This window comes from Odocoileus virginianus, chromosome 9 (assembly GCF_023699985.2).
Source record: "Odocoileus virginianus isolate 20LAN1187 ecotype Illinois chromosome 9, Ovbor_1.2, whole genome shotgun sequence".
Taxonomy (NCBI): domain Eukaryota; kingdom Metazoa; phylum Chordata; class Mammalia; order Artiodactyla; family Cervidae; genus Odocoileus; species Odocoileus virginianus.
In genome coordinates this window covers 57,867,133-57,891,092 of record NC_069682.1, presented here as the reverse complement: position 1 = coordinate 57,891,092, position 23,960 = coordinate 57,867,133, and the positions used below count along the sequence as shown (strand labels likewise).

The 23,960-nt window shown below is 51.7% G+C and overlaps 1 protein-coding gene across 1 annotated transcript in view; it reads right to left on the bottom strand.

Moving 5' to 3' along the window:
- Nucleotides 1–23,960, bottom strand: part of EFCAB8 (EF-hand calcium binding domain 8) — a 50,689-nt gene that overhangs the window by 22,876 nt on the left and 3,853 nt on the right. The window contains exons 2-13 of the mRNA XM_020902512.2: nucleotides 23,589–23,640; nucleotides 20,696–20,864; nucleotides 16,168–16,286; nucleotides 14,529–14,632; nucleotides 13,921–14,056; nucleotides 10,645–10,750; nucleotides 10,323–10,407; nucleotides 9,637–9,761; nucleotides 7,622–7,695; nucleotides 5,406–5,536; nucleotides 853–920; nucleotides 378–529 (exon numbers count right to left, since the gene is read on the bottom strand). Coding sequence (XP_020758171.2) covers nucleotides 378–529; nucleotides 853–920; nucleotides 5,406–5,536; nucleotides 7,622–7,695; nucleotides 9,637–9,761; nucleotides 10,323–10,407; nucleotides 10,645–10,750; nucleotides 13,921–14,056; nucleotides 14,529–14,632; nucleotides 16,168–16,286; nucleotides 20,696–20,864; nucleotides 23,589–23,640 — 1,321 coding nt within the window. The remainder of the gene's footprint in view (nucleotides 1–377; nucleotides 530–852; nucleotides 921–5,405; nucleotides 5,537–7,621; nucleotides 7,696–9,636; nucleotides 9,762–10,322; nucleotides 10,408–10,644; nucleotides 10,751–13,920; nucleotides 14,057–14,528; nucleotides 14,633–16,167; nucleotides 16,287–20,695; nucleotides 20,865–23,588; nucleotides 23,641–23,960) is intronic.

The following is a 23,960-nucleotide window of genomic DNA, read 5'->3' as shown; positions in this document are numbered from 1 at the left end:
CCCCTCAACAGCCATTCTCTGGATGAGGAGACAGGCCCAGTTAAGCGAAGGGCCCCGCCCAGGACCACAAATTAAGTACCCAGGCTGGGGTAGATGGAAACAGCTCTGGTGAGCAGCTCATAGCTGGGCTCAGGCCTCTATTGTGGTGGGGGGAGAGGTGGTCAGAGACCCATGGTGCCACTTGGGGTACCCTCCTCTAGGCCTTCAGCCAGGGGTGGAACCATGGGCAGGGAGGTCCCACTCCCTGAGCCTCAGGCCCCTGCCAACTGGCAGCCCCCTGGCTGGCTGAGCTAGCTCACTATCCATGGGCCAGCATCTTTGGGAAACAGGAACTATGGGCAGGGGGGTGTCAGAGCTGGGCTCCCCGAGGGTGACACCTTGTCCTTGGAGACGCTGAGAAGGATGCTGTTGTCCTTGTTGTTCACAACGATGTGTGTCACCGAAGTCTGATGCCCCTTCATCATCCACACAGGCTTTCTTGAGAAGAAGGGGTTCCACAGGCGGATGAGGGGGTCATAGCCGCCAGTCACTAGAGTTGAAAATCGGGTATCAGCCACTAGGGGCTTGTGCTGGGACCTTGTCCTGGGCAGGCCTCAGACTCCAGCCAGGATTGGCAGACGATAGCTATTGTCACAACGCATCCGTGCCCTCCCCGCCCCATCCCCTCCACCACCAAGCCAAGCAAGCCTGTGTCACCACTCCACCCCAGGTGCCCACGAGCAGGCACTGGAGCGGCCAGAGGCCAGGCACCATGAGGCCTCCCCCACAGCTCTGATGGGTCCCACACCCTCAGCAGCCCTCAGCCTAGTTCTGCCAGACCAGCACCTTCCATGTGATACAAAGGTTACTTACCCAGGACGTTCTTTCCTGGGCAGTAATCGAAGCAAAGAATCCCTTTTCTCAAATTCAGCACTGAAACCCTACAACAGCAAAGGAGGCAGGCTGGGACCAGTGGCCTTGGGGGAGCTTCTGAGCCTGGGGTGGGAGGAGCTGGAGGCAGGGCCGTGGGGGTGGGGGTTACAGGGACAAGTCGCTACCCTGGGACCCTGCCCTGGGCTCACCCTGCAGCCCCCAGCTCATCGGGAACCAGCGGCGCCTGGAAGAGACGCCCACCCCCATCTGCATGTGAAGGTGAGAGCAGCCCCCTGAGCAGGAGACTTCACTCCATCGGCACCTTCACTCTCCCGGGATGAGGGTCCTCCCACCCAGGACGCAAACCCAAAGGCTCAGGGGAGAGAATAAAGTTCCTGCTGCCTGCTGGTCCCCGTGCGGGGTGCTGTCTTGTGAGTCACTGGGCCCCTCACACAGCCCTGAAGACTGTCAGCAGCCACGATGAGGACTTGGAAAGAAGGAGCCTGGCCAAGGAGGGGGGTGGGGGGGTGGGGGCGGGGTGTCGGGACTCAGACCCAGCGTGGGCGTGACAGGAAGAGGAAGGAGGCTCAAAACCAGAGCCCCAGGAAAGGAAGAGGTGTGGTAGGGCTGGAGGGTAGGGGGGTTCAGGGGGTGCTCAGGAGGGCAGGTTGGCCCAGGCAGGGGTTCCAGGAAGGTCAGGGAGAAAGTCAAGCCCAACGGCCTCACAGGCCCCAGAGCCCTAGAAGCTCTGTGCCTTTGTGTGTGCTGTTCCCTCATGTCCACACATCCTGCCCCAGCAACTCTTTCTACTCAAACTCTCCCTTCAAAACTCAACTCCAGGCCATTACTGGTGGCACAGTGGATAAGAATCCTCCTGACGACGCACGGGGTACGGGTCGATGCCCAGTCCAGGAAGACCCCACATGCTGTGGAATGACTAAGCCCATGCGCCACAACTACTGAGCCCATGTGCTGAAACTACTGAAGCCCGTGTACTAGAGCTTGTACTCTGCAACAAGAGAAGCCCCCGCTACGAGATGCTGCCGCACCGCAATGAAGAGTAGCCCCCACTCGCAGCAACTGGAGAACGCCTGCACACAGCAACAAAGACCCAGCACAGCCATAAGTAAATAAACTCAACTCCAGCATGTTCTCAACCAAACTGGGCCCTGAACTGCTCCTCTGCCACTACCCAGGGGCCTAAGCCTAGTTATCACCATAGAGGCTCCCTCCCCTGAATTCCCATTATTCAGCCAGGCCCCAAATCCTCTTTGCCCACATCCCACCAGGGACCAGGCCCCCTTCACTTCTGTATCAGCCTCCTTGGGTGGGGGGCTCTTAACCTCCTGCCTTTCTCCCACTTCCCTGTGCTCCCTACTCCACAGCCAGAAGGATTCCTCTAAAACTCAAAAGTTCAAGAAAAGCATATGAAACATCCGCATTGTCAAACCACATATGTCTCCCTCCATGCATATGTGTGCAAAGAAATATTCTGGAAGAACTGTCACAAAATGTTACTAGAAATTATTTCAGGCTGATTCATCCATTTATTCAACGAAAGTTTCCCAGTTCCTATGTCCTTCCAGGATGAGCAGACAGGATGCTCCTGCCTTCACTGCAGCTTCCCTTCTAGAGGACAACCACCTGAGTGAGTAAAGAATAGAGAGACAAGGAAGTGGGCATATACACATCATGGCAAGTCCTGCAGGGAAATAAACAGACAGCTGGAGGAGACCAGGTTTGCAGGAGACTGCTGTGTGGAGAAGAGATTGAAAGGTCAGGGTGGGACTCAGGGAAGAAGTCCACAAGGCCACTCCAGAGGCAGAATTTGAGTTGACAGTGCCGGCCCCACCTGCAAAGGCCATGCCCGAAGAAGGCATCACCTAACTCACTAGAAAAACCCTGATGCTGGGAAAGATTAAAGGCAAGAGGAGAAGAAGATGACAGAGAAAGAGATGATTGTAAGGCATCACGGACTCAATGGACATGAGTTTGAGAAAGTTCCGGGAGTTGGTGATGGGCAGGGAAGCCTGGCGTGCTGCAGTCCATGGGCTCGCAGCATTGGACACTACTGAGAGACCGAACAAGAGCAGTCAATGGTGCCACCTGCTGGCAAGGGTGTGTACTGCACTCACACATGAAATGGGGTTTGTGCACATGTGTATAACTATATATTCTGCAATCCACCTCTAAAATATATCTCGATTTCCACTCCTGGCAGACTCCAGGCCACTATCATGTGTACCCTGAATTAATACAATTGTGTCCTTATTTCCCCTCCTGCCCATATATGGCTTCCCTCTTAGCTCAGTTGGTAAAGAATCTGCCTGCAATGCAGGAGACACGGGTTCGATTCCTGGGTCAGGAAGATCCCCTGGAGAAGGAAATGGCAACCCACTCCAGTATTCTTGCCTAGAGAATCCCATGAGCAGAGGAGCCTGGCAGGCTACAGTCTATGGGTTCACAAGAGTTGGACACAACTTAGCGACTAATACCACCACGACCACGACTTGAAACAGAGCAGCCAGAAAGATGCTCCGCATGTCAGACCACACCACTCCTCTGCTCAGAACCGTCCTAGAACCTTGCCCATATCTAATTCCAAATCATAATAAAAAGATGTTTTCGAGACACTTGGGTAAAGATTAACTTGGACTAGTGCTAGGAATATTAAAGTGTTAGTTGCTCAGTTGTGTCCAACTCTTTGCAACCCCATGGATTGTAGCCCACTAGGTTCCTGTCTATGAGATTTTCCAGCCAAGAATACTGGAGTGGGTAGCCATTCTCTTCTTAAGGGGATCTTCTCAACCTAGGGATCAAATTTAGAAAGCATTATACTATTTCTCTACTTCTATGTGTTTAAAATCTTTCATAAAAGGAAAAATGTTTAAAAAACAAAAAAACAGGCAGAGAGGAGCAATGCAAAGGCCTGGGGGCAGGAACATGCTGGAACCACGAGGGAGCCAATGTGGCTGGAGTGGAAAGGCGGCAGGGCCAGCCACCGAGGTCCTCGTGGCCACAACGCGGTAATCCCCGTGACAGCCTCCTGCCATTGAGACCCAATAAAACAAGAAGCTGAATGAAAGACAGATCACCAAGACGAGGTAATACTCCCACCAAATCAGAGGAACCAAACCGACAAACCAGCTCCAAGCAAAATGCCACCACACCACTCCCCTCAAAGCACAAAAAGCAAGACGGAAGCCTCCCCAACACCTCAAGGATATGCTCCCCTCCTCCAGCCTAGAGTTAGTTCCAGGACTTGAGGATTGGATAAGGGGATGGGGAGGGGGCCCCACAAGATTCCAGATTCATTTATGTTTGAATCTTTTTTACATATATACATGTACCTGTGTGACTAACAGTTGATTTTATTTTCTTGGCTGCACAATGCAGCTTGTGGGATCTTAGCTGTCCAGTCGTGGATGAAACCTGGACCTTCAGCAGTGAAATCGTGGAACCCTAACCACTGGACCACCAGGTAATTCCTAACAGTTGATTTTCAAAAAATAAAAAGAGACAGCAGAAGAAAATATTCCCTCTGGGGTAAAGCAATCAAAAATGAAGGAAATATATTAGAACCATCTCCAAAGAATTAGTGTGGCCAACTACTGAACACAGGCCATGTACGGCACTCACTCACGTAAGCCTTGAGGTAAGTGAAGGGCTGTTATCATCCCCTTTGACAACAGGAGGAAACTGAGGTTCACAGAAATGAAGCAACTCACATTCATCCCTTCACTCAGGAAACATTTTTCTGACTGTTTCATACGATGTGCCAGCCTTTGTGCTGAATTTTGTGTATAGATTGGTGGATAAAAGAGACCTTATATTTTTGCTGCTGGTGGCAACGCCAGAATGATTAAAACCAGACTCCATAAAAGTTCTCATCACAGGAAAGGAAAAAAGAAATGTGTAACTGTGTGTGGTGATAGATGTTAACTAGACTGTGATCATTTCACAATATACGTGTTTAGTCCCTCAGTCACGTGCCACTCTTTGGGACCCCATGGACTGTAGCATGCCAGGCTCCTCTGTCCATGGGATTCTCCAGGCAAGAACACTGGAGTGAGTTGCCATGCCCTCCTCCAGGGGATCTTCCCAACCCAGGAATCGAACCCAGGTCTCCCACACTGCAGGAGGATTCTTTACTGACTGAACCACCAGGGAAGCCCTCACAAATTATATATGAGTATCAAATCATTCTATGGCACACCTGAACTTAATATTTTTTTTGAAACTTAATATAATATTATACGTTAATTTTTAAAACTGACCATCTCAATTTAAAAAAACAAAAAACAGACTCCAGAGCCCACATTCCAACCACCACAGCCCACTGTTGGTTCTTAGGACACACAGTGATGCTTCGTACCCAGCCTGACCCACAGGCCTCTATACTGCCCACAGGAGATTCCACTGTTCTGGAGGCAGGCCACCTCTCAGCAGGGATGGCCACGTGTGGCTAAAGTGAAGCCGGCATCCCAGGGTCAGTGTCACCACCCACCCCCTCCCAGACCCACCACCTCTGCCTGGAAGTGGGTGCCCCTTACTTGAGGCTCTCTGGGACTTTGGATGGCAACACTGTCAGCACCAGAGAGGACTTGTCAATGGCTGAACAGGAAGCCACCAGGTTCAGCTGGGGGATGAACTTGACCTGTTGACACCAGTTGAGGTGGAGAGCCTGGAAAGAGAGCGGTGGTGGTGGGAGACCCAACTGAAACACAGTCGTCCAGGCCCAGCCCCACCTCGTCTAGGCCCAGCTCCCAGAAACTGGCAGGTATCGGGGGCTGGAGGGGCTAGGAGATCCCGAGTCTAGTGCCTTCAACAAAGTGCTCCGGCCCCGCAGTTCTAGCCCAGGTCATGTGACCAGGACAGTATGGCCACCAGTTGTCCATGGAACAGGTGAGAAGCACTGAAATCTCCTGTCACGTGAACTCTTGTTTATAGATTAGAGGACAGGCTAGGTCAAGTGCATACTAATACCATTCTCTGTGGCCCCATCCCAAGGTGGGAGGAAGGATGGATCCAAGTCTGCCTAGTGCACAGTCCCTGTCATCCCCCCTCATCCCTATTTGACAGGGAGCCAGTGCTTCCCGGCTCCCCCACACCCCCCTCGTGTTTGTCAGGACGAGGTATGCAGAACACGAGGATGTTATCTGGTGCAACTTGGGTGGAAAAAAAGGCTGCAACCCACAGGCCAAGGGCATGGCCTGGCTGGATGCACTCTGAGGTCGGCCCCATGCTTGGCCCTCCAGTTGGGAGATTTTCCTCTCCAGGACAAGAATGGGCAAGGTGACTGGAGGGGTCGTCAGGCACAGCTGGGTTTCACACGTGCTGTTTCACCAAGTGCCTGTCACAGTGAAGGCTGGAGGATGATTTGATTACCAACGACTGGCGAAGCGATCAATCATGCCTATGTAACGAAGCCACCATAGAAACCCAAAAGGACAGAGTTCAGAAAGCTTCTGGGTTGGAGAAAATGTACAAGGAGACTGGGGACCCAGACAGGGGTGGGAGCTCCACCCACCTTCTGCCGTGCCTTCTGCATCTCTGCCACCTGGATGCTCCTAAATTACATCTTTTCATTAAAAAAAACAAAACAGTGATCTAGTAAAGTGAAACGTTTCTCCAAGTTCTGTGAGCTGCTCTGGCAAATTAATCAAACCCAAGGAGGCGGGTCATGGAAACCTCATTTATGCTGGTGGGTCAGAAGCACAGGTGACAACCTGAACTTGCCCTTGGCATCAGAAGTGAAGGGCAGTCTCATGGGACCCTTAACCTGCAGGGTCTGACACTATCTTTGGGTAGACAGTGTTAGGATTGAGTTGAATTGTAGGAAAGCCAACTCATGTCACAGAACAGCTCAGAGGTATGGGAGAAAAACAATCATTGTAACAGGTGCCATAATCCTATATGCCAGGGGGTACCCAACCTCCAGGATCTAATGCCTAATGATCTGAGGTGGAGCTGATGTAACAATAATAGAAATAAAGTGCACAATAAATGTAATGCGCTTGAATCACCCTGAAACCATCCCCCACCCCAGTCCATGGAAAAACTGTCTTCCATGAAACCATTCCCTCATGCCAGGTTGGGGACAACTGCTATCAGCGCTGCAGTGAGGGGATGAAGGCAGAGGCGGATGGCGAGCAGGGCTGTGCTAGGCTGGTTGGGTGGGACCTGAAGGAAGTAGAGGGGTACGTACAGTGAGTGGGGGAGAACATGGTAGCCTGAAGGAGCGGCACGTGTCAGGCCCTGCAGGGAAGGGCTCCGTACTCAGAGAAAAGCAAAGTTTGCTGGCACTTCTGTGGCAGAGGGAGGAGAAGCGGGATAGACAGCAAGACCAGAAACAAGCCAGGGGCCAGGCCCTTCCTGTCCTGGTCGTGGGTGCACTTGAGACTTTGTTCAAACAGGACAGCTACTGGGATTTTGAGCAAAGGAGTGACCTGACTATATTTCTAGCTCATCTTTCTTGAAGTTGCTGAATGCAGAAAGCACCATGTGGAGAAAGGAATTGGGCAATGGTGAGAAGCCACCAGGAGGGGCGTGTCTGAGCAAGGAAGGTGGTGAGAGAGACCAGCCTCGCCTGGGGATTCTGCAGAAAGAGCCGGGCGGGATCCAGCAGGTGCCTCCACCCCTCCCTTCCCCGGGGACCAGTGCCCAACGCCACAGACCCAAGGGCAGATCCACCTGCTGTGTTTATTTCTGAGTGGTACATGTGTACAGCTAGTTACCATGGAAACAGCCGAGGAAAGAGCCCCCTTACCTTCAGCCGGTAACTTCTATATATAGGGGACTTCTCACTTAGAAGTTTCTGGGTAGAAACGTTGGTCCAGTTATCTGATAGGGGAGAAAATCAAGGCCCAGGTCACCAGGTCTTCCCATTTGTAGGACAAACAAGACCTCAAAAGCAAGACCCCTTGAGCTGGTTTGCAACTCCCAAGCATCTCAAAAGGCATTCCCATACAAAGGCTCGCTCAAGCCTCCCTGTGTCCTGGCAAGTTCAGTGCAGACACTAAACTTGGCACCCAGAAAACAGACCCGAGCCGATAAACACCGCTGCCCAGAATCCCCCTGTCAGCCCCTGGCTGAGCTGGAGCCAGATTTTAGAGACTTAACTCTCCCCTGTTGAGTCTCCATTAGAGAGCTCGGACTCTGCAGGGGCAGAGAATGAACTGAGATCCTGGGCTCTTATTCATTCTGAAAACAGTCATTTGGGAGTTTGTCATTCTGCTTCAAACTACAGGCCCCATCTTGTCTGGCAAATACAAGTTCCAAGAAGAAGTTGCATGCATGCGTCGTAAAGCAAGCATGTCTGGAGCATGTGTGGTGAGCACAGCCCTGCCCCTCCACTTTCTCTCCTTCCACCTTCTAGCAAATCCATGAACTGAATGTGTTCATCCCCATTCAAATAAGGGAACTGAGGCACAGAGAGGTTAAGCAACGGGGTCCAGGTCACACAGAGCTGGTCTGTCCAGCCCCTCCCAAGTCAACACACTGCTGGATGCCCCTTCTTATCTGTCCCCAGCCTCCAGGCAGCATGTGGCGTGGAAAGACTCCCGTCCAACACTCCAGTCTCATCTACCTCCCTTCCAATTTCCTGTCCACCACTCAGCTCAAAGACCTCCACAGTTTCCTGTGCCAATCTGCAAGGTGGCATAGAGTGACCAGGGTGGGCTGGCTCAGGGCAGGGTGGGCACCAGGGGTAGAGGCTGATGAGGCAGGCACATGGGGTGCCAGACCCCTTCTGCGTCCAGGACAGGACCCGTCTTCTGCATGGCCAGTGGTGGATGCTGCCCAACAAGCTAGGCAGGAGGTGTCACCAAGGCCTGGGAGCCCCTGGAGAGAGTCCTCCTCAGAAACTCTGACTGGAAGCCCAAGCAGCCGCTCTGGAGTCCTGGATGGAGGGGAGTCAGTGTTCCTGGGAGCTGGGACCCCTAGTGGCCTCTGCCTCCGCTAGATGGATGTGGAGTGTCCTGGAGAACTGACACTGTGGGTCGAAGCCTCAATCCTGGCCAGGGTCCAGTCCAGACAAGCCCCGGACAGCCCCAGGCTCCGAGGCTGTGGGATCCCTTGCCACTTGGCAGAGCATCCCCAAACAGCACCCTCCAGCATTTAGTCGGCTTGAGATACAGCCCAGCAAGAGGTTCAAGTGCCAGCTCTGGGGCAGACTGCCTGCCTGGGATCTCAGTCATCACTGTGGGGCCTGTGCAAGCCTTCACCCCCTTCAGTCTTCCCTGCTCCTCCCTTAACAGACGGTGACATCAGCCCCTCCTGGCGCAGGTGAACTGCAGGAGGTGATGAGCTCAGCCCCCGAGGGCTCGGTGAAGGTCACGTGCTGGTTCATGCTGGGGAGCTGGGCTTTCCTCCGGGACCTGCAGAGCCCACCTTCAGGGCAGCCTCTCAGCTCCGCCCCACTGCCCACCCACAGGCAGCTCCCAGCCACGGGGAGCAGAACTCTGCTCACACGATGGAGGAAGCATGCCCTTGTCCCAAGGCCCAGAGGGGTCACACAGCTGCCACAGGCTTTCTCTCCCTGGGATGAGGAGGGTTCTGAAAACTCCCTGCTTCAGCCCCCAAACCAGCCCTCACAGGCACAACTTCCCACCTTCAGAGAGACTGCCCGTCTCCTCAGTCCTGTCCCTGCCCCGCTGTCCCCCATCCCCTACCCCCTATAGATGGTTCTGAGCTGAGCACACGGGTGTACCACCTCCCCAATGATGGGACGGGGAGGAGTTCCCAGGACAGGACCATCTCTTCCGACTCCCCACGTCTCCCTACCCCATTTGGAGGTCCTGGGGAGGACTCGGGGGTTGAAGAGCCCGGCGGTCACGTCGTCAGAGGTGAAGATGATGACATTGCCTTTGGTGTCCCCATAGCAGAACACAGCCCTGTGATAGTCCGACCTGGGAACAGGGAGACAGAGGAGACTGCAGAGCAGCTAAGCACATCTGGCACCACCGCCCACCCCTCCCTGGCTTCTGAGGCCCTCCTCCACCCCAGGAGCGAGGGCAGAGCCCACACAGCTTTCCAGCCTGGACCCCAACAGCCAACAAACATGGGCCCAGCCACCCGGATCCAGACCATCAGGGAACCAGGTCCAAGAGAAATCAGCACATTTTTAAAAAAGCAAAGTAAACGGCTGCCTAGTCCTTCAGCTGCTCTTTGCCAGGTCACCCTACTGATGGGCCATGATGTGCTCAGAGCCCTCAGGCCACAGCAGGACAGGCCAGCTTTGACGGCTGACCCGGTGCGGGAGGGAAAGGAAGAGGAGCTGACGACGACTCTGCGGTCTGAGTGACCCCGAAGAGGGGCCCGAAAGAGGAGCGGCTTGGGGGAAAGAGGACATAGGTGCAGAGGGTGGGGTCACTCCAGAGCTGCTTCCAGAGAGGCTTTCTGGAGACCCCAGACCCACTGAGTGATGCGGCTGCTGCCAAGACCCTGCAGCGCTCTCCCAGGATTCTCACCAGTAGTTCATGGTCAGGACGCAGCTGTCCAGATCAGTGAAGGTGAAGACCCGGGCACATTTGTGGCTACTGATATCAAAGAACTCTGGGGAAGAGACAGAGGAGGAGGCCCGCATGGGAACCCAAACCCGTGTCCCAGGCCGGGGGCGGGGGGGGTGGCGGTCATCTCTGGCGATGGTGAGCAGCCTCACTAGTCACCACTCAGCAGTCCTCCCAGGGGACTCCAGTCCAGCTCATGGTTGGCTGCGCGACAGATCTCTCCAAGTGCAAATGCATGGCTCCCAGAGGCCGGGCGCAGGCCTGGGGAGCAGCGGGGACTCACCTATCTTCTGGTCTGTGGACGCAATGGCCACCAGGTTCATGTTGTGCAGACACACCATGTCAATGACCCACATCTGCTGGCTGTGGAATGGATGGATCTGGTAAAGCTGCCACAGGGGGACAGAGGAGACCTGGTCGGGGGCGGCTCACCGGAAGAGCACAGGGTCCCCACAAACCCTCTCCTGTCCCCTGAGGCCCCAGAGCCGGGCACAGACCTGGTGAGGAGCCCAGCCTTACCACCAACTACAATGATGGGGCCTTGGATAAGCTTCCAATTTAAAAACCAATTTCCATGTCTGTAAAATGCTTGCTCCTTGGAAGAAAAGCTATGACAAACATAGGCAGTGTATTAAAAAGCAGAGACATCACTGCGCCGACAAAGGTCCTTCTACTCAAAGCTATGGTTTTTCCAGTAGCCATGTATGGATGTGAGAGTTGGACCATAAAGAAGGCTGAGTGCCAAAGAATTGATGCTTTTGAACTGTGGTGTTGGAGAAGACTCTTGAGAGTCCCTTGGACAGCAAGGAGATCAAACCAGTCTATCCTAAAAGAAATTAACCCTGAATATTTACTGGTAGGGCTGATGCTGAAGCTAAAGCTCCAATACTTTGGCCACCTGATGTGAAGAGCCAACTTGTTGGAAAAGACCCTGATGCTAGGAAAGACTGAAGGCAGGAGGAGAAGGGGACGACAGAGGACGAGATGGTAGGATGGCATCACCGACTCAGTGAACATGAGTCTGAACAAACTCAGAGAGATAGTGAAGGATAGAGAAGCCTGGCGTGCTGCAGTCCACAGGGTCACAAAGAGTCGGACACAACTGAGCAACTGAACAACAAAAATTGGGCTTACAGAACACTTAGCCTCACAACCCCTTTCTAGAGCAGTTTGACAAGCTCATCAAAGTTTTAAATGTGCAATTTGTGATCCTGGGATCAATTTCCAAGAGGCATCTACTGATGTGTTTGCAGGTATTCACAGGGAAGCATAAGCAGGAACGGGCACGGCTGCCCAGCTATGATAGCAACAGGCCAGACGTTGCCTGGAAAGGATGCCCTACATAAACCCACAGACCAACCGCTGCCCAGACATTAGGAACGAGGGAGCTGTGTACATGCAAGGCAGAAAAGTTACCAAGATCTATTATTCAGTGAAAAAGTGAGGTGAAAAGCAGCATTCTAATGTGCTAGTTTGTGAATTTAGAAAGAAAGGCGGGGTGCGTGTACAGGCTGGTTGCTGCAGTTGCCTCCAGTGAACAGAATTAGGGACGAAGAGAGACAGAGAAACTGACTTTTCCACACCTGCCCCTCAATGCCTGAATCTTTTTTCTCCGATTTTTACTGAGATATAATTGATACCTAACATTGGTATTCATTCTGTTTGTTTTGCCTGAATCTTGTTTACCATCTGCCAGTGTCACCTGGCTTATTAACGAGAAACCGTCCTGCCAGGTTGTGAGGAAGGAATGGAACCATGACAGACGAAGCATCTGAGTGCTGCCTGGCACTGGGGAGAGCTGGGCCAGGCAGGGGTGCCTCCCGCCCTGGTGCCAGCCTCGCACAACTCTTACACAGACAGAACCTGAGCTGGCATTCCTGGCGGGGGACACCCCATGCAATGATGGGTCAGCAGAAATGAGCTGCGCTATCCAGGGAAGAGGAGGAATCTGCATTTTACTCCCTGAATAATGCCATGCAGGCTCTGAACTGTCCCATCAGAACCCAGAGCAGCAAGAGCAGGGGCCTGCACTGACAGCGGGGACGGTGAGGACAATGGACCAGGGCCCCAGAAGCCCCTCTCTGGCACTAGGCTAGGGTCTCACCCACATGCAATGGAGGTGATGGTAATGCCCATCATCCCCCCCCCCCACCCCACTACACACACATACACACATGCTGGTGTTCACTCTAGAAACAGACCCCTGGGAAGTCTCAGAGACTTGCCCAAGCTTGCAGAGCTGGTAAGTGAAGCCCAGACTCTGGGGCTTTCAGTCTGTACGACCGTGGCCCTACAGTGAGTGTGCGAGGCTGGTGCTTGGTGGCTTACTCTTGCCAACATCCACTTGCCCAAGCAGCCCCTCGGGGAAGGAAGCCCACGTCTGCGGCCCTCTAGGGGACCCTCCCTCTGTCCTCTTTGGCCCTCCCAGGCTGTGGCCCTTGGGAGCGCTGAGGTGACCACGTAGAGCCACAAGCAGAATCTCAGGCTATAATATGTTCCCCAATAAACACAGAAGAGAAAAAGAGAGTGGAATGTGCCAGAAACCCCAGCCTCAGGAACACAGGGACAAATTTCCAGGAGCACCCGAGAGAGTTCCTGGAACTCCACAGACCTTGGTTCCCTCCTTTGGCCACCAGGGATGGGGGAATGACCTAGAATCCTCCCGCCCCAAAGGATGACATGACCCCCGATGCAACTAGGAAACACTCTGCAGGCACACGGCATGCTCACTCAGCCTCCTCTAAAGAGCAGGCCTTCCTCATGTGCTGGAGGAGGCTGGACTGGCCTGGCAATGCCAAGTCCACAGCGGGTGTTTCTGAGCGTTTTATCATTCACCGCACTGGGCCGGGAGCCAACGGCTCAGACAACCATGGTGATGACAATGTCGGCTTATGTTGGTTGGGTGCTTGCTGTGTGCCTTGCCCTGCTCCAAGCACCAGGCATGGATTATGTCGTGATAATTCTCCTGGCAGCCCTGTGTGTAGGGGGTGCTATTACTAGGCCCATTTGACAGATGAGGAAACTGATACACAGAGAGCGCTCTAGCCACTTCCAAGGTCACACAGCTGAGAGATGGTGCAGTCAGGGCTCTACGCCTGGCAGTTGGGCTCCAAGGCCCATGTTCGTGGTCACTGTGACTTACTCCCTGGTCCAAGCAGAAGATCTGAACCAGCAGGACTTGGTGGTGGAGCCAGTGGGACAAGGACAGGAAAGGAGGTTGATCACAAGAACCTTGGTGGATGGTGATGCCATTCACTGCCCTGGGGTCACAGGACAAGGAAGTCTGGTGGATAAGGTGGGCCACAGTGACAGTCAGTTTGGACCAAGTGGGTTTAGGGTGTCTGTTGGGCATACAAGTGCAGTGGACATCCAGGTGGTATCCTAGTCTCAGAAGAGAAGTGTGAGGCTCATGGCCCCACAGGGAAGCCAGACCTGCCCCCAGGAGCAAGCACGGATGCCTAGCCCGCAAGCACGGATGCCTATCCCACAAACCCAGAAGAGAAGCCGGCTGGGAGTGAAGGCAGAGGCTCTTCGACCACCCCCTGTGGGCCCCGCTCACCCTGAAGGAGCTGGTCAGCATGAAGGACTCCGACCAGAACTGCAGGATGCCGTCCTTGGTGACAGTCAGGAAATGCCCAATCTTCTTGAGCCGCTGGACTAAGAACTCCACTTTCACAATCTCACACCCGTGATTCCTGTGGAAGGTGATGAGAGGGGAGCCCAGGCCAAAGTGGAAAAACACCCAGAGGAGGACAGACAAGCTTCCCACACCCGCACCCCGAGAAACTCGCTCCTTGATATGCGGGCTCTGCCTCTCCCCCAGGGGACTGTCACCACTAACAACGGTGGCCAGAAAGAGAGGAGACCCATGAATGATGCTGGGGTGACGTGGGGATCCCAGAGTCATAAGTTTAACCCATGAAATAGCCAGTCAGCTTCCTCATGATGGGAGGGGCCAGACGAGACCAGGAACAGACGTTTTTTAAGGGAAAAACAGCCCACGGAAGGCAAGTAGAGTAGGCTTGTGATGAAAACTGCAAAGTAACAGTGTATCCAGCCACAACTCTAGTGCTTAGAGATGGAGAGAGGACTCAGGAAGGGGCGCAGGTGCAGGCCAGCCCCAGCCTTATCCCGACACACCCTTCAGCCCAGGGAGAGGCTCCTTACAGGGGGATGATCCTCATGGGAAGGTGGAAGCGTAGGCGGTACTGGCCCCTCATCATTTTCTCCTTCCCCTGGAACTCGCGCAACACGTAGTCCACGTACTCCTGCTGCCTCGGAAAGAAGTGCCAGCAGGGTGGGTGTCAGGCAAACCAAGCACCGGCTTCCAGTGCCTTCCCCTCCTCCCCCAGCCCCTTCCAAGGGTCTCTGGGAGCCCCCGGAGGCTCTGGTGGAGGGAGGCTGCCAAGCACCGGCGCTGTTCTTGGATCTACATTGTGCAGAGGGCCTATTTGCACATTAGGTGAAGATGGCACAACAGTACCTCCCACGTTATCTCATGTCTGTAATTCTACATGATCCTCACCTTGCTCCACAGCTGGCATCTCCTCGGAATCCCTTTATTCCTCCCACTGTACAGACAGTAAGACTGAGACCCACATAAGTACAGATGAGTTGCCCCAGCTCTTATATCGAGTCAATAGCAGGGAAGCACCCATAAGCCACAACAACTCTAGGCTCTATTGACCAGCCTCACGAAAATATTGCCAAGGCCAGAGAGAACCACTAAGTGGAGCCATAACAAGACACAGGGATCTATGAGGAAAGACCATGGTGTAGATGACAGAGTGCTAGAAATATGCTTATTATAGAAAATTAAGAGAAATGGGCAGTGCAGGTTCAAGAAGGAAGGGACATACGTATACTTATGAATGATTCACATTGTTGTATGGCAGAAACCAACACAATGTTGTAAAGCAATTATCTTCCAATTGAAAGTAAACTTAAAAAAATAAATGAAAGCAAAAACCACACATAAAAACAGAATGTACATCTATGCTTGGGGGGAGGTATGACAGAGCTGACTACACATGGACTCTTGAAGGAAAATCCCTAGGTCTGAAGACTGACTCAGCTAAAGTAACTCTGTAAGCTCGGGCCATTTTATTCTTCTCTTGCCTCAGTTTCCTAGTCTGTCATTGAGGTACGTTATCAGCACCTACCCCATAGGATTCCCGCGAGGCTCGAGTATAATATTTAGACTGCTTAGATCAATTCTGCTGTAAATGCTAGTTGTCATTGTCAGCATTTCTACATCAATACATCAGACTGATTTTTTTTTTTTTTTGTACTTTACTGTGGTCTGCATTCTTAAATGTTGTATATGCTCATTGTAGAACATTTAAAATTGGGGCAGGGGGTAGGTTTGCTGCATGAGAGCATATTAGGCTCTAAAAGTCTGACTTTTTGTGATTTAACAGATACTGAGTGAGCACCAAGGGCCACGAGACGGTTGTGGCTTTGGCTGGAAGCCCCTCGGTCAGATGGGAGGCCGGCGTGCAGGAGTGTCACATGGCAGCTGCAGACCTCTGCTGCTCACCGCTGGGGGCACAGCCGGCTTCATGCAGGGGTCACTGGCCTTTGTCACACTCTCCTGTCCCCTGGAGGGGAACAAGCTGCAGCAAGTCCAGTTCTCAGGAGTCTCAAGAGGGCCCCCTTGAAGACTCCAAGTGTTCCCTCTACCCAGAAGGTCCCCCAGAATCTGCCCCCCGGATCCCCAGCCCTCCTCGTGCTCCTCTGACCAGCCACGGCCCATGCCTTCCAGCCTCCCCCCAGCTCTCTGAGGCAGCAGGGGCGCCCTCCTCACCCAGGTGATGAAGCCATTACAGTTCAAGTCCACCTTCAAAAACAGCGCCTCCAGCATCTCTTCTGACATATTGCTCAGAATCTTCTTCACAGCCTTAATGAAAGTCTTCATGTCCAGGGCTTCAAGAGAGAGAAGGGAGAACACCGTCCACTTCATCGCAAGACCCCTGGCCCCATCACCAGCCAGTGTTACTGGACATCTGGGTGTTGGGGGGTGGTGCACATAGAGGGTCACGCTGCTGGGTCATCTTTTCCATCTTATCTGTTCAACATTAGATCACCCACAAATCCTGGCTCCACACCTGCTGCATGAGAGCATTGTGGTGGCCCCAGAGCAGTGACAGGGGATGGGTACTGAAAAAGACCAGATCCGAGATCAGATCCCATTTCTGAGCAAATAAGACAGACCAGGCATTGAGACAAAGAAAATTGATGAAAACTCATAAATAAATAAATAGGAAAGGATAAAAACTTCAACAATGGCAACAAAGAGACAAAAATATATCCAAAGCTATAGAGGGAGAAGAGATGTGCATCTTTTAGAGGCAGTTAAAATACAACCTTGGGCTGGAGAGAAAGATGAAAAGGGGAGAGGAACAAGGAACAGGACAAGAACCAATTTTTTTTCCCCTGCTGGGTTTTGTGGCTACAAGGGAATCTGTCTGCAGACGGGTCGATTACTCCTGTCTACGTTTTAAAAAAGTAATCACAGTCTTTAAAAAGTGCGTTCCTATGGGGACTTGGCTGGTGGTCCATGCTCCCAGTGCAGGGGGCCTCAGTTTGATCCCTGGTCAGGAAACTAGATCCCACATGCTGCAAGTAAAGATACCAAGTGCCACAACTAAGACCCACTACAGCCAAAAAAATAAGTAGAAACATTTTTTTAAGTGCTTCTAAAACCCACTCCAAATACATGGAACTCTCACCTCGGCCTGAAGGCTCTTCTCTAGGACCTCACCCCACCCCTACTGTCCCCTTCATTCTCTGCTGCAGCCACCACGTCTCTGCACCTGTCACCTCAAGGCCTTGGCGCTGCCTGGTTCCTCCACAGGGAAGCCTTTTCCCAGAGACTCTCTAAGCAGGCGGCACGCCACCCTGCCTGGTTCCACTGCCCCCTGACCTTCCTTATCACCACCCTGGCCATGAGCTCAGGGAGTACAGGGCTAAGCCCGTCCTCTCCATGACCGAGTCCTTGTGCGAAGCAGACGTTTGTTCCCTGAGTGTTTCCTTCAGCACTGGGGGATGTGATGATGATGACTGAGCGCCAGTATCACCTGAGGTTATTCACACTGACCACCTGATGGTGGCGGGGTGGGTGAGGGGGGCATGAGGAAACTGACACAAAGAGGCGGGGTGTGAGCCCAAGGTCACATAGCTGGTGAGTGGTGGCACCGAGCCTTTCCCCCCAGTCTGGGGTCACGCTCTCACCCTGCTCCATGCTCCTCATAAAACAACCCGCTCTGTGCAAAAGTGACAATTGTCATCGCTTACGGCTAGACTGAGGAACAAATGGAAGGCCGAACAAAAGGTGCCCTGCTTAAAGAAAGATCCAGCCTGCTCATCTGAAGTGATAGCCAAGAGCCTTGCATGTTTGAGTGACACGTAACGGTCCCTCTGTGTATCAGACGGATGTCAGCCCACGAGCTCGGAGCTGTCCCCTCGGGAAAGAGCTGGCAGTCAAAGCGCCTTTGTGCAGAACAAATGAACAAACTCCTCTTGACAGCACTACAGGGACAGTCCTTTCATTGCTCTTTAAGAACCTATATATATTGTTCACTGCCGTATTATTTTCATATTCTTCTTTTTAAAAACAGCTTACTGGAAAAAAAAAAAAAAACTGTTGAGTATAACAAAAGACTAGACACAATGGTGTCCTGGAAAGGATGGGTACACTGTGGTAGCTGGTCAGGTCCCCTGCACATTGACGCTTAAAGGAAATGCTCACCCAGTCTCACATGGATAATGAACAAATGGTTCATTAATAGCTCTTGTGGTCCAGTGGTTAAGAATCTGCCTTGCAACTCAGGGGACATAGGTTCAATCCTTGGTTGGAGAACTAAGATTCTATCGGCCGAGGAGCAACTAGTCCCACATGCTGCAACTACTGAAGGCCGCATGCTCTGGTGACGAAACTGGAGAGTCTATGTGCCGCCAGGAAAGATCCCGCATGACGCAACTAAGACCCGACACAGCCAAATAATAAATTTTTAAAAATAGCTCTTGAAGCACAAAAGTGAAAATATAACCTCCCTGGGGAGGGAGGGAGTGAGTGAGTGAGAGTCACTCAGTCGTGTCCGACTCTTTGTGAGCCTATTGACTGTATGCAGCCTGTCAGGCTCTTCTGTCTAGACGAGAATACTGAAGTGGGTTGCCATTTCCCTCTCCAGGGGACCTTCCTGACCCAGGGATCAAACACGGGTCTCCTGCATTGCAGGCAGATTCTTTACCATCTGAGCTACCAGGGAAGCCTGGCTACCTTTAATACATTCCCTAGGATCAGCATTGTAAAAATACTTTTATTTTTACTGTTATTGTTTTAAAAAAAAATAGTGATCTACTTCAAAAAGAGGGTGAGGTGATGGCACTTTTTAAATTTTGACCTGTGTAAATATATTACCTGTTCAAAACAAAACACAATAAAAATAGTGGCCAAAACTGGGACTGCCGGGTCCTCCAAGACAGTGGTGGCACCTCCTGGCCGCCAAACACCAACACTCAAAGAGCTCAGATGAGGAAGCATCTCAGCTTCAGGTCAGACACAAACCATCCCTCCCCAGCCTCACTTTGCTCTTTATAAACAGGCCATTTTTTACCCTTCCTGCCCACATCACAGTGTGGCTGTCAAACTCAAATTGACGGGGCAAGTAGCCATGGTCCCAGCATTGGTGCTCCGAGTCTACTGGATAGAAATAAAGATGCCTTAAAGAACTCCCATAGGAATAATAAGTAACCTTTATGTGTATTTTCCCAAGGGGAAAATTCAAGCTCTGAAGAGAAAAAAAAAAAAACCTTATGTACAAAGGATGTTCTTCACAATGTTATTTAAACTTGGTAAAAATCTAAAAGTTAGGGACTTCCCTGGTGGTCCAGTAGTTAAGAATCCTTCTTGCAATGCAGGGGACATAGGTTCAGTCCCTGGTCAGGGAACTAATATCCTGCATGTCGTAAGCCCATGCACTGCAGCTACAGAGACTGTGCTCAAGGATCTGCACCACCACTAGAGAGTCTGTGCACCACCAGGAAAGATCCCGCATGACGCAACAAAGATGCCAAGAGCCACAACAAATAAATAAATGTTTAAAAAAACTAAATGTTTCGTTTAGGGAAATGGCTTAGTCAACCAGTGGAGCCCTTGCATTCACTGCTAATGATGGTTCAGCAGATCACGTAACATATGAAAAAAAAACCCTTAAGGAATTAACATTAAGAGAAAAAGGAGGGTGTGAAATTAAAGTATGGTTTACAGACATGTGAAAACACGTGTAGTCATCTGGGGCAAAGAGACTGAAGGTGGCCCCGAGATGGCAGACCTCCTAGCATTCATGCCCCCTTGCGGGTGGTGGAACCTGTGACCTGCTTCTGACCAGCAAGGACGGCAATGGTGACAGGATGTACGGGACTGTGTGTGCAGGACTACGTGATGGTAGCACACCTCCTGCTGGAGTTTCCACCTGGCCTGAGTGCTGAAGTCAGCATGTTGGTGAGCCCCAGAAGCCAGGAAGCAGGCAGCTCTAAGAGCTGAAGACAGTCGCCCTCCAATAGCCAGGACAAAATGAGAGCCCTTAGTCCTGTAGCTTCAAGGAACTGAATTCTGCCAACAACCTGCATAAACTTAGAAGTGGATCTTTCACAAAGACTTCCCTGGTGGTTCATTGGCTGACACTCCGCACCTCCCAAGGCAGGGGGCCTGGGTTCGATCCCTGGTCGGAGAACTAGATCCCACATGTCCCAACTGAAGATCTCACATGCCGCAACTGAGAGTTCACACGCCACAGCCAAACATCCCAAATGACGCAACTAAGACCCAGTACAGCCAAATAAATAAATAAATATTTTCTTAAAAAAAGAAGTGACTCCTTCCCACTCAAGCCTAGTTGATACTGCAGCCCCAGCTGACTCCCTGATCACAGCCTAGTGAGACCCTGAGCAGAAGAGCCAGCTAAACTGTGCCCAGACTCCTGACCCACTGAAATGGTGAGATAGTAAAAGTGTGTTGATTTAAGCCATGAATTTTGTAGAAATACCGTTACACAGCAGTAGATAGCAAGCCATGCATATGAAATTGTTCAGTTGCAAACATGCTGAAATGCTGACAGTGGTTACCCAAGTGTCTGGATTAAGGGTATTTTTTCCCTCAGTCCCAAATAGCCTCTAGTGGGCTTACAATACTTACAGAGCATAATGATGAAAAGTTTTAAAGGACATACAGGATGCAAAAATGCTTATGCAGCCTGCACCCCCCACCCAGGCCAGGTCCTGGGTCCCACCCTGTGCAGAGGCCAGAGGCTGGGCCCATGACACAGCCTCACCTCCAGTCGAGTTGACCTCGCTGTAAAATGTCTTCTCCATCTCAGCCAGGTGTGCCTCAGTGAACAGCTGAGACTCATATTGGAAGTCAGACGTCTGGCTAACGGAGATGGATGGTGTTGGGGAGCTGAGAACCTCCTTGTTCTTCCCGGGTCCACCTGCAAAGGACACCTGGAACACAGATGATGACAAGAACCAGGCCCTGAAAGGGGTGACTTCCAGAGCTGAACAGTTTTAAGCACATCTATTGAAAGAGAACATCTGGGATTTCTCTGCTGGTCCGGTGGCTAAGTCTCTGTGCTCCCAATGCAGGGGGCCCAGGTTCGTTCCCTGGCCAGGGAACTAGACCCCACATACTGCAACTAAGACCCAGCACAGCCAAATAAAAATAATTATTAAAAAAAAAAAGAGAGAACATCTGTGGGGTACACAGTATTATGGTGTGTTACTTACTGATGCAACAAGTAGATCTGAACCACTTTTAGCCCTAAGAAGTCCAAGGAAGATCTAACTGCGTCCCCTGACTCTGGGGAGTTAACTGTTGCTCCTCTTTTACACAGGTGCTGTGATTGAGGCTTAGAAGTTAGTGCCCACAGCCAAGATCCCACCTCACACATCACAGGACTCTAATTTATAAGGTGCTTCGGTTTGGTAACTATATAGTTCCACATCTTCAGTGGTCAGAATTCAAGACCCCAAAGAGTCCAGCTCCATCTTCCCCAGCTATCACAATCTTGTCCTGACCATACCAGACACCCCAGGTCAGATCAGATCACCTGTGCACACAGCCAAGTTCACGCAGTCCCCACCATCAGGGACTCTCAGCCCTCCACAAGGCTTCCTCTCTGCAGCCCCTACACGAGACTCATTTTGACACTCGGCACAGTGTTTCAGGTTACTGGAGGCTCAGGTCATCAAAGGCTGCCTCCCCCAGAAGACTCCAGGTGTGGACTATGTGGTAACCATTGAGTGTTGCCCACTGAAATACACTGCTTTGGGTGTTGGGCAGTCAAGGAGACATCAGTTCAGAAAGTCAAAAGACAAGGTGGAGGTTGGATTACTCACTCGCCCTATCCCAAGCACACCAAACACAGAGCTCATCCAACTGTAAATCCAACTGTGAACTTGCCCTCATTCACTCAGGGTCTGTGCACATTTGTTGAGTACCAGACACTGTGAACACACCAGTGAGCAGAGTGGAGACCTGCCTTCATGCAGCCCAGCAGATGAGCTGGTTAATTCTCTCACCAGCCATGCAGCCCCCAGATTAGACATCCCAGCACCATCTTTGGCTCCTCCTTCTGCCTCCCTTGCATTCTTACTGACCTTCGTGTTGCTTCTTACTGTAATCCAGTTCCTACATCTAAACCCTCCTCTCCCCCACCCCTGCCCCACCTTAAGCTCTAGCCTTCTGCTGGGACAAGTGCAGTGCCCTTCCCCAACTGGGACCAGAATTTGTTTTTCCCTTCCAATCCACCTCCCAACACTGGAGCCAATCTTCTTTCTGGAAGGCAAGTCTGATCATGACTTGACCCCAGCTGACGCTTTCCAGAATACTCCCATCATCCCTATCAACTCCTGAGCATGGCACTCAAAGCCCTTTGCCATGCAGCTCTGACCTGTCTCTAGTTTCAATGCACACACCACGATTCAGGCACACCAACTGCTCTCCACCGCCCCACAATCACAGCCAACATTCCACATCTACTCACGTCTTTCCCTCTCTGCGGCACAGACCACCACCTCCAGAGGTGAAGTCCCACCCATTCTTCAAAGTCTGGCTCAAACGCACCTCCTCCGAGGAGCTCCTCAGTGACTTTCAGGTGAGAGTCATCACTGCCACCTCTGTGCTCCCAAATTCTTTGTTCCCATCTGCCATGCATGCATGACTCCTGTGCGTGTCTGTCCATACATGTAGCAGCAAGACATGGAGGGAAACATGATGGTAGAGTCCCAAATCTCTGGACTAGGATTCTGCCTGGCTCCCTGCTCCCAGGCTCATTTAGTGTGGCCTATTACCTCACTTCTCTGAGCCACAAGTTGCCTTGTCTGCAGAATCTCTCTCCCTAATAACCACCTTGCAGGGTTGTAGTGAGACAAAATGACACCTGAACACACATGAAGCCCCACCACATTGTATTACACAATCCATGAGAACTGTTATTTCTCTCCATCTCACAGTGAGCTCTTCATTTATTTATTTTTGGCTGCACTGGGTCTTCCCTGCTGCACGTGGCCTCTTTGTTTAGGTGCACAGGGGCCTCTCTAGCTGTGGAGCACCAGCTCTAGGGTGCATGGGCTCAGTAGTTGTGACACGCAGGTATCACAAGCAGTTGTGATACCCCATGACACATGGGATCTTAGTTCCCCAACCAGGGATCCAACCAACCCACATGCCCTGCATTGAAAGGTGGATTCTTAACCACTACACCCCCAGGGAAGTACCAAAGTGAGTTCTTTGAAGGTCAGGGCATTTTAGTTTATCTTCATTTAATCTACATTAGTTATCTCTCGGTTTCCCAGCCCCAAGAACACAATGGACACTGAATACTCATCTGACTTGATAATACTCTTCACAGCCCACCCCATCGTTATCACAACTTGGCTGGACAAAATTAAGTAGAGTCCAAGTAGATACTACAAATTGGTGACCTCAGGTTTATTGCATTTGGCCCATGAAGTGCTTTAAAAGGCAAAGCCAGCCTACTGCAGCTTAGACTTAAATTATCAACATTTTATAAATATCTAAGCTTGCAACCCCCGCCTCCCCCCCCCCCCCCCCCCCCCCCACTGTGCGGAGGCTGATAACCTGATAATCAACAGACGTGGAAGCTCAAGGATGATGTCCGGCATCTCTGAAATACCCCTCCCATTATCAACTCAGGATTTTCTTACCTTTCGAGGCAGAGGCTTGTCTTTTAAGTCCTCAGAAGACACGGGTCTCGACCTAGAATAGGGAATGATAGTGGCTTTAACTCTCGATCTCTGTAAGGACCATGAGGAGGCTGACCTGGCTGCATCACAGAATGGAAAAGAGGTCAAGGTCAAGGGAGAAGGTGGCTGCCCTAGGCCTGGGGACCCCCAACTAGCATTTGACAAGCACCCCACTTCCCATTGGGGCTTCTCCAACATAGAGCTTTTCCAGGGCTTATACCTGCAAGCCTTCTTTCCGCTGATGGGAGAGCTGTCTTCTTGATGACCTGAGGCTTCTCAGGTTACTATACTCCTGGCTTCATGCCAGCAGCTTCCTAAAGGGAGTCACCCATT